This window comes from Gymnoscopelus braueri (assembly GCF_963280865.1).
Source record: "Gymnoscopelus braueri genome assembly, chromosome: 14".
In the NCBI taxonomy this organism is placed as follows: Eukaryota; Metazoa; Chordata; class Actinopteri; order Myctophiformes; family Myctophidae; genus Gymnoscopelus; species Gymnoscopelus braueri.
This window is the reverse complement of record NC_137619.1, coordinates 38,857,324-38,871,209: the sequence shown is the minus strand read 5'-3', so window position 1 is coordinate 38,871,209 and position 13,886 is coordinate 38,857,324. Positions and strand designations below refer to the sequence as shown.

The following is a 13,886-nucleotide window of genomic DNA, read 5'->3' as shown; positions in this document are numbered from 1 at the left end:
AGGATATTACTGGGCTCAGATGCTGCCCTCTCCATCTGCTCCGGCGAGGACAGAACCACAGCCACCATAAATTACAGCGTGCAAGGACACCAACGCCACCAGTGGCTGCTGGGACGCCTGCCAGTGCGCCATCAGCACTTTTTATCCCTCCCTTATGCCTGGTTTGTACTTGGGTTGCGCATCGTGTCGCACACCAAAAAGTAGCAGATCTACAAGCACAGTCACAACGCAACACTGCAACTGCAACGTGTTGTTAGCTTGTAGATCTGCTATTTTTGGAACATGACACCGGCACACAACTACGTATAAATAGGCCTCAAGTCTTTTTCCCTTAGGCGCAATCACGTATAAAAACTCCAGTCGAAAGGGTCTCGAGTCAATTTCAATTCAAATTTATTATAGTGCCAAATCACTACAAGTTTTTCTCAACACACTTGAGACACAGCAGAGATCCAAAGCTGACCCCCAGGCCTTTTCAGAGTCTTTATGATTTTGTGAAACACACTTTCACAAAGTATCTGTCTGCAAACTCAGCCCTGCGGAGGTGACTGTGCAATCATTGAGCGGACTACAACCAGAGGCTTGTTGTGTTGCTTTCCTTTCTTTATTCCCTTAGCCTCGTCAAACAGACCGGGTCATGGGTCTGTCAGAAGGGCAAGGACTGGCCTGGGAGCCAAGGGCTCTAATGGGCTTCACACGCAGAGCAAACACACTCGTACTGAGCAAACAGCACAGCTGCACTCACTGTACACACATACATGTGCATTTGCGTACGAGCCAGGGCAATGACTTGTTGCTGTAAAAACGTTGCACACGGATCCACTTGCACGCAAATATAAAAGCGCTCGCTTCTCGATATCTAAATCTGAACTCCAGAGAGAGAATGAGAGAGAAACGTGTCAGACGATTTATTTACCATCCTCGGAAAAAGACGAGGTTGGCTGGCCTTTTCACCGAATCGCCTCTCTGTGAAGTATGATGCAACGCAGCAGCTACTGTCATTTATTTACTATACGTGGGGGTTGGGGGGGTGCATGCTGAAATCACAGTGGGCAGTAACATTTCACAGTGGCCTGGAATCCAGAGCTCAGCTATGTGGCATTTCTCTACCGGCTGCCGGCCTGCAGTGTGTGGGGTGGCACATCCTTATTACCTGCTGCCTGGCTCGGAGCTGAGCATAAATCAAAACACACAACCCCCCATAACGGGCACGACGCTCACAGACCCAGAGATACCAAAATACTCTCGTAGGGGAGAAAATAGGGCTGCGGTTAAGTGATGGTAAGTGGTTAGAATTCTCACTGGTGAGATAGATATGAAACGTATCGCTGAAAAGGTTGGCACGGGCAGCTCGACTAGATTAAAAATGTGAAAATGCCGGCCCGTTGACATTATGAGCATAAAATGACACATAAAAAAAGTGTCGGCGTATTTTCTTAACAGGGATATGTCTACTAATGAATTGTGCTATGCTAGTAATGATCATGTAAAGCTAATTGAGACCCCAAGCTAGCCCACACCGTAAAATCTTGAGTCCTACGTAAACTGAGTGTATAAATTGACCCCTACGGCACTTGGGTGCTATGCTAGTAATGGCAAGTCAAGCAAACAAGAGCCCCAGGCTAGCCTAAACTGTAAAATCCTGAGTATTATTTTAACTCAAAGAGTAAAAATTGAACATTCTTGCACTCCGAGTTAAGTTGACACTCAGGATTTTAACAGTGTGGTTGAGCTCAGAGGGGCTTAACAGGCATGGAGTGTGTACATTCAGGGGGCTTCTCACACCAATGCCCTAATAGCTCTCTGGGGAGCGGCAAATACAGCAGAAAAGAGACCGAAACCTTGTTGACCTCAAGCAGTTACTTCATAAACAAGCACGGCATAACGGAGAGAGGAGAGGTGCGGCCTGCCCTCAGCTGGAATCACCACACCGCTGCCAATCTAACCACAAACCAGCAGGAATCCAGGGCCATAAACTGTACAACCCAAAACCCAGAGACCAGAGAGTACAGATGCAACTTGATATCACTGTGAAAAACTCTTTAGAGAGCCTCTTTGGCGGAGAGAAATAACACTTTTCTCCAGACGGTATACAAAATAGCCTCTTCACCTTTCACGCTGTCCGACATGACCGAACACTGCAGGCTCCGGCAACCGACCAGGCTGCATCAAACGCACGCACACACGTGCACACACACACACACACACACACACACCTGTACCTGAGGTAACTTCAACCAAACGGACAGCGTAGCACAAAGGCCTCGGCTGTACATTGCGACCGGAGCCAGGTTTGCGTTTGCAGGGGCGGGCTGCTGGGGGGGCGGCCGGATGAACTTGCATGTTTCACGCCTCAGTGACAGTGAGACCGTGTGACCCTGACCCCGGCTAGCAGCACCTGCCATCAGTCATCAGCCAAATGAAAACATTTTCATAGAGGGGCAGCGTGCCCCCTCCCCCCCCTTCCCCTCCGCCCCATGACCCACAGCAACCCCCACCTACCCCTACCTCACCATACTTCCTTCTCCCCGTCTGCTGCGCTGCTTTGTTCCCTTGCCTCTTCCTCTCTCCCCCTCCGCTCCCACACCCCCCCCCCCCCTTACTTCCCTGTACTGTTTTCCCTTGTTACAGGCACCTGTCAACACACTTTCTACAACACGCACATGCACATACAGTGATCGCGCACGTGCGCGCGCAGACGACGGGGCCATATGGGAGAGGGCAGACGGTTGAGGGATGAATAAATGTCCGTTTCTGACCTTCAACACTCATCCTCCCTTTAAGTGGCCCTGTGGGATGGGGATATAGGAGAGGAGGAACAAGATGGAAATGCCAGAGAAGGACAGAAGGACAGATACTCACCACTGGTTTCGTTGTTGAAGTCCAAGGCTTCTACAATCAAAGTGTAGGACCTCTGAGGGAGACAGAGATACAAGCGGTGTCAGGCACAACAAACACCATACATCAAAAGGGAAAGAGCATTGAATAGTTGCCAAGGTTAAACGTTCAAGGATGAGTAGTTAGACAGTATAGAACCTTGTGTCGAATCTGTACTAAATCCTTCTCTGAACAGAACCGTATCTCTGATATATATTTGGTTGCACTCCAGTGTTGCACGCTGAGAATATCACATGTTTTTTTTTATCACAATAACACATTGCAGAGCGACGTGTTGTGAGCTTGCAGATCAGCTATTTTCAGTGCATGACACGGGAGCGCAACTAAGCACAGATCACCCTTTACTGAAATATTTGAGAGCCATGATCCTACACATTTTGTGCTAACCAAGTGCATGACTCTTATATAATTGTTATTTGGGTTATTCAGTCATTTCGAAATTATAACCAGATCTACCAACAGCCAACATCTACTGTATATATTAAACACCTCACTGATTTAAATAAACAGAAAAGTCCATGGCATTTATAATAAATGTTTCGGCCAAGCTGTCAAGAACAGCTTTTGCCTGTACTGTAAGTATGCATGCATTTATGTCCCCGAACAAATAGACCGATCACACAGTTAAGTGTGCGATTTCACGAGACAGATGCCAAGATGAAACTTGTGAGGAGCGTTAAAGTTGTATATCGCTGTTGATCATCTATACATGGTAAAAAATATAGACAGTATATTTCAGCAAATCTTTCAGTTACACAAACATTGTTCTTGTGAAAAGATTGTCATTTCTATTTGGCCATAGGACACACAGACATGCTCTGACATGCCCAGAAGCAGCCAGTCTGTTGACGCAGGAACAATGCCATCCCAATTTTTCACGTATAGCGGAATTTGCCACCGAATGCATTGCGATTCGTGCAGATTAATTCATGAACTGCCCAGCTAGTGACTGACTTGCTGTTGATGGCTAAATATTAGACAGGGATGCCAATGTCATTATTATTAGACTCTAATGTTATGTTTTTAGATGTTCCATCGTTTTTCCTTAACTTTCATAAGCCCAATAATGTCCAATGACTTTACCAGCTTTTCTATTGACTGCAGGGAACCCTGCTAATAAAGCTTCATCTCCTTCTCATGGGATTAACTTGAAATGAGACTTAAAACAACAGTTCTGCTGATCTTCTTAAGAGGGGCTAAGCTTATGTGGTGGTTCGGGGGTCTGTGCTGTAGTACATATTAGGATGGCAGACGCATGGCGGGCAGTGGTCTGGTCTTAGTTGAGACATCCGCCCAGCAGGAGGGCGTCTGACGCGCCATAATGTAGCAGGGTAGAACAGGGCAGCTCAGGACACGGGGCCAGTTTGATCATAGTAATAATAATTTAAAAAAAGACCCACACGGAAAGCATCAATTCAAATTAAAAATATATATATGTCTAGATCACGGCATGTTTGACTTGCTCACTTCGATCAGCTTCAACCACAGGTATCACTTAGGCCACATTTGTTTAACCCATTAAGACCTGAGGCGATTCTAAAAATGTTTTCTAAATCCTAACAGTTTTAAAAAAAAATCTTTTCACGGTTTCTGAAAAATAGCAGATCTACAAGCTCATAGCGCGGCACTCGGTGCCGCACTATGAGCTTGTATATCTGCTATTTTTGAATAGCCAAATAAATCTTAATGGTTTTATTCAGCAGGCAGGTCAGCGAATAACTGCCAATCTGGAGTGAGCACACACTCAGTCATTTCTGTTTTGGACTACATACATAAATCTCAATAACATGCTAAATATATGGCAGACATCCAGCAAAATGCCACATCCTTCTGATTGTTCCAGTCAGAAGAAGGACCTACAGTAAAAGGCACATGAAAACACAGAGAGACAGACAGAGAGCAACAGAGACAAACAAAAGAGAGATAGACAGACATACAGAGACAGATAGACAGACGGAGAGAGAGGGAGAGAGAGAGACAGAGATGGAGAGAGAGACAGATAGACAGACAGACAGACAGAGACAGAGAGACAACGAGACAGAGAGAGAGAGAGATGCCCTAGTGTTTCACTCAATTTGGGGTGAGGTAGTGTGAGGGGGGGGGGATCTCTGGAGGGCCTGTCTTGATTTCAGCACTCCTAAAACGCTTTGTCTGACTCAGGGTCAGTAGCGCTCACACCAGTATCAGCTTACACATCCCTACAGGTCTGTGCCACAGCCAATGGGGGAATGGACAGTAATGTCACTGTGTGTGTGTGCGTGTGTGTGTGTGCAACAACACCGGTGTGTGTGTGTGTGTGTGTGTGTGTGTGTGTGTGTGTGTGTGTGTGTGTGTGTGTGTGTGTGTGTGTGTGTGTGTGTGTGTGTGTGTGTGTGTGTGTGTGTGTGTGTGTGTGTGTGTGTGTGTGTGTGTGTGTGTGTGTGTGTGTGTGTGTGAGAGAGATCCACTTACAGCGCTCGAGCATCCACTAGAAACACCTACTTGTTATATTCGCACACACCCTCATCCCTGACAGCAGAGCTGGGAGGTATTTCAGAAATTCTACATGGCCACTACTGCTCTAACCACCAGGCACGGTGACCTCATCGTAAACACGCCTACTGGATCCAGAAGAACCTCTCATTCACTTTCCAAGAGAAGGGTACAGCACAGCCTAATTTAATACTCCATCGCACAAACAGTGTCTCTTGCCGAAAAAGAACGGATTTTCAACGTAACAACAACATGCAGCAGCTTGAAAAATCTGTTCCTTCCGGCGAGTGACACCACCATGTTGATGGAGAATTAATTAAACTTTAGATTTTCGACTTTCAAGACCTCACCTTGCCTCATCAGCAAAACTACCATGCAGTGGTGGAAAAAGTACTCAAATTCTTTACTTAAGTAAAAGTATCAATACTGCAATGTTACAAGTAAAAGTCCGGAATTCAAAATTGACTTGAGTAAAAGTACAAAAGTATTGGTATCAAAATGTACATAAAGTACCAAAAGTAGGTACAATGTTTGAAAATAGCCGATCTACAAGCTCACAACGTGTCACATCGTAAAAATATTGGAAATTGGAAATACCGAAGTAAAGTACAAATACCTCAAAATTGTGCTTAAGTACAGTACTTGAGTAAATGTACTTAGTCACTTTCCACCACTGCTACCATGCCATGTCATTCCAACAGACATATGTCTGTGGCTATGTAATCCATAGCTGGAGTGACACTCTTTACAAAACACCGTGATCAACAACACAGGCCCTGCAGCATGTTCTGTCTCACAACAGAAGAAAACACCTCCGCTTATCGAAAGACTAATCGCTAGTACACGCAACAATTAATCTCAGACAAAATTCCTTAGTGGCAAATGTGATACCCAGCCATCTAACCGCGTCAAACCAGGCTACACAGCTATCCATGTCAAATCGATAGCATGTACATCCATTAGCCCCTCTGTGACAGATCTTCATGCATTAGTGGAGGCCTAAGCAGCATATTTAACGTTTTATCTAATTATATGCACTGTCTGAGGTCTTACTGGTCGACTCATAAGGTCATACTTCAGAGACCAAAAAAAACAGGATCGCAACACAGGACAAGAGCATTTGCAAGTAAAAACAAAGATGATTACGCGACACAAACTAACAAGAGTGCATGTTCTATCGATTGAACAGCCACTGTGTCCCTGCACTCGAGGTCAGGGAGGTGATGTTTATAAAAGCTAGAGAGAATCTGTCCTAAACTTACTAGTTGGGATAACCCCCCCCCCCCATCTGGTGACCTGGCTGGCACATGTGGGCCTTTTTTTTGCCAAACAGGTCTCAAATGAATATGATTGTTATGAAGGAAAGAAATCTGAAATCTGCACCACAAGGTTCCCTGGCATTTATAAAAAGGCAAAGCTAATACCATGTCTACATCAGTTCTCTTGAGCCATCCATGACTAGTGAATATAAATGGAAATCACTCTTTGGGATAACTGTCCTAAGAGAAGCTGACACATTATAATGGGGAGAGGAAGTAGTTGGAGGAGGACGGTCCTGCAATGCGTTATGGGAAAATTAATCAATCCATAATGCACTTTGGACTCGCCTAGACATGGAAACTATTGCAGCAGCGGTCATCATTGGTTGATCCAACTGGATATTAGTCATCCTGCATTACCATACGTTTAACACGTTTGGCTGAAAATGATCATAATAAAATGAAGCAGCTTTGACCACAAATACTACTATGTGACCGACTACCTACAATTCACTTTTTGTTCAATTTGTTCTACATTAAATGGTTAAAATCTTAAAACTGAGCCTACCGATTAAAAGGATTTGTATTACGTGACCTCATCGTCAGTGCTAGGCAATGTCTTGATCAAACATGAAGCAAAACCGGTACTGTTAAAACATTTGGGCCTTAAGACCTTGTAATTGCTTCCAAAAAGTGAGATACTGCATGCCTCCTCGTTCCCCGACACCCCATAACTCCTGGGCGGTTATCAGTTTGGAATTGTGTGCCACTGCCAGGTTCACTTTTCCCAGGCTCCCAGCTGACTCACAACTTCTCTTTGAACTACCGAAGACACAGACACACACACACACACACACACAGGCACACACACACACAAACACACACACACACACACGCATGCACGCACACACGCACAAAGTCAAATATATGTGGCCATATGTCTTCTTATCTGTCCTGGTAATCCAGACACTGTCCAACAAACAGACAGCATAACTGATAAAGACCATTCCAGTTCGAATCACACCGACCTGCCAAAGAACACTACTGGATTCACTCGAGGGGAATTCACCGAACTTGCACACAGAGAGCCCTATCACTCTATACCAGACTGGAAATGGAGCCAATTGATGTGCCATTCCAAAGCATTCAAATTCAATAAGAGAGGGAATGTCCCTCTTTACCATTAAGTAAAAGAAACAGCCATGTGCCCTAAATAAAGTATTTGCAAAACAGTTGCACAGCCCAAGCAAGCAAAAGGGGGGAACGTAAACAATGTAATCAAAAGGTTGATTTAGACTGCTAGGTAACTTGCCTCGTTTGCCATAAAACTTGGTCAAGACAAGACAACTGCAACCACCTTGAAAACCAGGGCACTGATGAGCTGGGAAGAAGTAACATTATTTGCCACAAACTCATCCTAATTCCTAATCAGAGCCTTTTAAAGAATCCTTCTCTGGCACTTCAGCTAGGATGAAGTGGAATCTTTCTCTCACAAGAGAAAGTCACCATTTGGCAGACGTGGGAACCTTTGCCAATCGAACAAGATCAAGATCATTACTCAAGGGCCAAGCAAAACAAAACAATCGCACGTGCATTCGTTGCTGAACTGGAAAAGGTGTCCAACCTTTCTCTCGTCTGAAAGGACTGCTGCCTTCTTTTAAAAAGGGTGACTCGAGTGTTGTTGGAAAAGCAAAAATTAAAATACATTTCTCGAACATAATGCTTACATATTTTATACTTTATGTGTCTAACCATGGTCCAGCAATAACATTTCATAAGTTGTCACATAACACCAAACCGAAACACCACCATGAGTGCATAAAAAAAAGCACTCCCTTGTTAAAGCAGAGGACTGCTGGAGATGGGGGGAGAAGAACACGTTTTTCTCTTTCACTTGAGTAATTTGCACTTAACTGCCACATCAGAGCAGACTATATAAAGCAAACATGTCATTAGCCCCACAGTTGCTGGCGGCGCTTACCCTCAAGGCTGAGCCGAGCGTTGTTCAACAATTCACCTGACCCCCAGCTCTTTGACCATTCCAACTAGTCATCAATCATTCTGATGCCGACACATCCCAGGTCTGGGGGAGGCATGCCAGGTTCGTGTTAAAAAGAACGCTAGGGAAATATGGTGAATATAAAAATCAACCCAGAGTAGGATTTGACTGCCAGAACAACTAATGGCTCGTTTATACAGAAAAAAAACGTGACATGTTTTCACAGTTGAATATCTGTTATTTTCGTCAAGTGCCACAGTCGTGTGTGACGAAGTGTAAATTAAGCTTAAGGACTCCAGAAGTGAGGCAGGACGTTGCTCAAGAAGAAACCTTTGTAACATGCAGAAACCTGGCCAGAGCAAAGTTGATAAAGAAAAAATGAACTATTCCACCAAGCCAGTCATTGCTATTCTATAACTGTTACTTCCATGGTGGAGGGGATGTCATCAGCAAACATGCTGAGGGGGCCATAGAGAAGTAAGGTTGGGGTTTGTCTGAGAGCCAACCTCGCCACTGCTGAGTCTACTACTGCTGCTTCCTGTTGCTTGCCCTGTGTTGGCATTATATCTGCACTGCCTCCATTATGCTCTGTAATCCTCACTGTAGTCACAGTCGGCGCACCATTGTCCCTGCTTGATAAGCTGTGAGGGCCTGCCTCAGTCTGGGTGGCTGGGCCCACACTTTTCTGTGGAATAAAGGCACGGATCCCTGAACATAGCTGTAAAAAGGGCTAGCTGCAAAAACGGGAAGTTTGTGTGAATCCATACGGAGCTCTAAAAACAAATATTCACGGATACTAAACATGTCCAGGCTGAAAACATTCAGCTGATGTCTAGCTCGCGCCCTACCTGATCTAAGCACATGTGGTTTGCCTCATTAAGTGCAGCAGTTACTGTGGGTGGCAAGGTTAAAGCGATGAAATGCCTCGGGTCCAACCGAGCGTGACTTAAACAAAGCCCTGGGCCTGGACATGAGGCCAACTTCAGGCAGCTCTTGAGAGAGAGGATGGAGGAATAATTTTTTTTTTTAACTTCCATGAACTCGAAGCACCCGACAACCCAATTTCCCCGCACTGCCATCTGTCCACAACAGCCAATCAACTTATGCGAAGTACAAAGACTGATATCATAACTAACCTGACGATTGTTGATGTGCACTGAAGTAGAGCGCTACAAGTGAGGGAAGGGGGAACTCTAAACAACAGCCTCTGTTCTTCCTCTAAACTTCTGCCAACGTGATTAGACCTCCTCTTTTCTGCAGTACAGTTATATTTAAATGCTTTTGTCTTTACATGAGATTTCCAAACCACTCTATTAACAGAAATGACACAAGAATAACAAATACCAGTATTTAGTGGTGGTAAAAGTCAGCAAGACTGATGTACTCTGGTCTCCATAAACATTTTTGCTAGTTTGAATGGGCTGTAATACAAAAAAGGCTATGACTGGTGAGGTTCAAGCAGACTCACAGATGGACATGGGGCCATTTCACTGTACTGTATCACTATTTGTTGACAACTTAGACCAGCAATGTGAGACAGACTAGGAGGAGCCTATAATTGTAAATGGGACATGGATTGAGTTTTAAGTAGTTTTCTGACAATTTGGTGAATTATTTTTAACTGGAAAAATGTATTGATTGGTTTGGTTTTGCAATAACATGGACATAAATAGCAACCTTTGTGCTTTGAAAATGATGAGGCAATAAAATAATTAAAAAAAAGAAGCATATCAAATTGCATACCGCCATGACTGCCACTAAAATGGTAGCCTATCTAAATGGTTCTCAAACTTAAAAATGTCACGGTCTCCCCTTAACTCTGACAGTGTACAAATGGCACCTAACGGGTCCATTTGTACACTGTCAGAGTTACAAACTTGTAAGGGTCAACTTAGACCCCCCCCTAAAGGAACACAGAGAGTCCCAGGAATCCACTTAGAGAAACACTGGCCTAAAGAGAGGCCTACACAGTACACACCATAAAAAGGACAACATGGACAGTTATCACAATTCAAGTTTCATGTTCTTCTTGCTCATATAGCCTACTCTGTCTTCTTCACGTGGGGTTTAAGATAATAAATACACTCGAGACTCGAGAAATAATGCCAAGAACTTCCATTCAGGTTGTGATAAAAATAGCATAAATGTAATTGGACACGTGCATACCAATGAACTGTGCGTTTTCAGCCATCAGTCACGTATAGAGCATTGTGGGCCAGAGAGCTATGGGGCCACTCTGTCTGTGCCGTAGTGACTTCCACTTTTTCATTACCTCTACATATGTTCCAGCATGACAAATCATCTCTTTACAAACCCACATCCCTCCCATTGGCCTGTCAGCTCCGTTTATTTACTCTATTATGAGGAATTAAGGCTCCGGATAGAAGGATTATTTCACTGGGAAGTGGGCGTAAAACAAAGTGTGCAACTCCCACCCTAAAATGTCGTTGCTGGGGTAAAATATTAATTCAGCTGCTGTTTTTTTTTTTATGGTGGCCGTTCTTCTTCTGTTCTGTGTAACTTTAACCACTTAAACCCCAGCATCCTCCGTGTTGTGGAGAAAGCTTTTGCTTTGTGAGCTTGTCGATCGGCTATTTTCAGCGAAAGCTTTCCCCACAATAACAGAAAACAGAAAATACACTTGTACAGAGCCCTGAGGGACTATATAGCCTCAACCATATGGGATTTTAAGTGGTTAAAACGTTACTTTTCTGAGATCATTATTAGTATGGCCTATTGGAAGGAAAATGAAAAATGAACTAAAAAAAAAAAAAAGTAGACCTGAAGAAAAACAAACAAAAACACCTGCATGTGGTTAATTGGCCTGAGGTAATCAGGGTGACCATGGGACTCTCTTTACTCAAAGGACACTTCATGAAGGGCTGTCTATCAAGAGGCTTTGACAGCAACAACAAAAAAGATTCATTCATTGTTTGTGTCTTTCCCTTGGGGGGGGGGGGGGGAGACTGATGACCAGTAATTGCAGAGAATTGCCCTATACAACAAGCCCGGTGTTTTCCCCAAAGTTTTTGACAAGCACGTCAGGGAAAAGTTGCTGAGCAGCAGATTTTTTTTTCTCTTCTTTTTTTTTTTTCACTCATCAAACTTACCGGGGCCAGACAAAACTGAACGACATGAGCAGCAAGATTATTATTTTTTTCTCTCATCATCATCATCAAAAAAAAAAAAAAAAAACTTACCGGCCAGGCAAAACTGAACGGCAAAACTATCCTGGATCTTTCATTCATCCTCGCAACGGCAGAAGTGCCCGTCTTCATCAAAGAAAACGTATTCCCCCCGAGAACCGGCGTAGATCCCGTGCCGAAGCTGCACGGCCCCGCGGCGGACACCCGCGACTGGTATTCCTTCAGGCAAACTCTGAAAAACGTATCGCACTCGTCCCGCGCGCACGTTCGATCCGCCGCGTTCCTGCCGCCGTCGCAGCACAGGCCGTTCAGCAGCTCCCCGTTCACATTGTGCATGGACACGATCTGCAGCTCGAATTGTCCCGATCCTGACACCTGTTGACAAACAACAAAACAAACCCGTAAGTTGAATAGGTGGGTGGGGGGAAACATTGACGATAATGCAGACATTAAAGTATGCATCCCACTTCTGACACCAATGTAACGTTTTGAAAACGTTGTTTTCGAGCTAGAATCGAACCCTGGTCTCTCCAGCCTCGGCAGGCAGGCAGACCCCGGGCAGGTAACAAGCAACGCCAAGAGAGCTATATAGCTCCCTTGGAGGAGCAAGTTACGGCCCGGGGGGTCTTTTTCTACAATATATAAAGACAACCCTAGTAAAAAGTTTCCAGTGTCCATGAGCCGAATACATTATACTTGCTTAATGCTTAATGTATGCACCATACACCGCCGTACGACACACTATAAATTCGGCTTTAACATGCACCGCAGCTGGCTGTGTACTGTCGACACAGCACACAGCTTGCATGTGATGATGTGTTTTGTATGTGAGCCATCCATACACATTTAAAGGCTATTAGACAGCAAGACATGCAAGGTGCATCCTTTTACTAGTTTGTATATTCCTGTTCAAAACAGTAAAGCAATCCAACAGCAACATACCTTGGCGAGAAAGCAAAGCAAAAAGGCAGCAACGACTGAGCCCCGTCTCAAAATCATGCCTCCGCACTGCTGTGGTGTTGCGTTGCCCCTGATCAGTTTGATATTTAGTTGTCTGGCCGACACACTGCGGCACAAATGTACTCCTCTGATTTAAACATGCACGATCAGAGCTATCGGCACTGGCAGAGCATAGAGATGTCCCAATTCATAGAGAAAAAAGAAAGAAAAAAAAAGTATGGTATATTCCCTCAAACTTTCACCCAAAAAAAAGTCGAGATCGTTCTTCTCGTATTTATATATCCGACAGCTTCCACGATCTACACGACGATAAAGGTCTACTACACACAGTAGCCATGCGGCAGCCCGAGTCCTCCACAACTGACTGCTTTGGTCGAAGTCGAACCAGCTACACAAGTTCAACACGAAGGCGTGGTTGTGTTGGCTGTGCTGTTCATTATTCATGAGCTCGAGGCACAAGACAATCCCGCCCATGGTTTTTATTTTTTTTTCTCTCTCTCTCTCTCTCTCTCTCTCTCTCTCTCTCTCTCTCTCTTCTTTTTGAGCAGTGGTGTAAAAAGTACTCAATAAGTAAAAGTATCAATACTGCAATGTAGAAATACTCTGTTGAAATTGAAAATGTACTTGAGTAAAAGTACAAAAAGTGGGCTCAACTGGGGAGACCTAGAAAGAACCGCTAAAAACCGAGTGAAATGGACATTTGTCAACGGCCTATGCACCCTGGAGGAGCAAAGGGCTTAAGTCAAGTAAGTCATGACAAAAGTATTGGCATCAAAATGTACTTAAAGTACCAAAAGTAAAAAGTTGTCATTATGCGGACTGTCCCATTTCACAAGTTTTCAAATGGATAAAAATCTTTTGAAAATGGCCGAAATGTAGGAGGGCTGAAGTGGTTAATGTAGGCTATGTTTTGTAATAATAATCAAAATCTACAAAGTAACTAGAAACTAAAGTTTTCAAATAATTGTAGTGGAGTAAAAGTACAATATTTGCCTCTGAGATGTAGTGGAGTAGAAGTAAAAGTACTGAAAACTGGAAATACTCCAGTAAAGTAAAAAAAATACCTCATAAAAATTGTACTTAAGTACAGTACTTGAGTAAATGTACTTAGTTACTTTACACCACTGTATGTGAATGCTTTATTATGACTAT

General features: G+C 44.0%; 1 protein-coding gene across 1 annotated transcript in view; it reads right to left on the bottom strand.

Moving 5' to 3' along the window:
* Positions 1-13,088, bottom strand: part of jag1b (jagged canonical Notch ligand 1b) — a 38,294-nt gene extending 25,206 nt beyond the window's left edge. The window contains exons 1-3 of the mRNA XM_080448575.1: positions 12,717-13,088; positions 11,829-12,149; positions 2,863-2,914 (exon numbers count right to left, since the gene is read on the bottom strand). Coding sequence (XP_080304701.1) covers positions 2,863-2,914; positions 11,829-12,149; positions 12,717-12,773 — 430 coding nt within the window. The 5' untranslated portion in view covers positions 12,774-13,088. The remainder of the gene's footprint in view (positions 1-2,862; positions 2,915-11,828; positions 12,150-12,716) is intronic.
* Between the last annotated feature and the right edge of the window lie 798 nt (positions 13,089-13,886).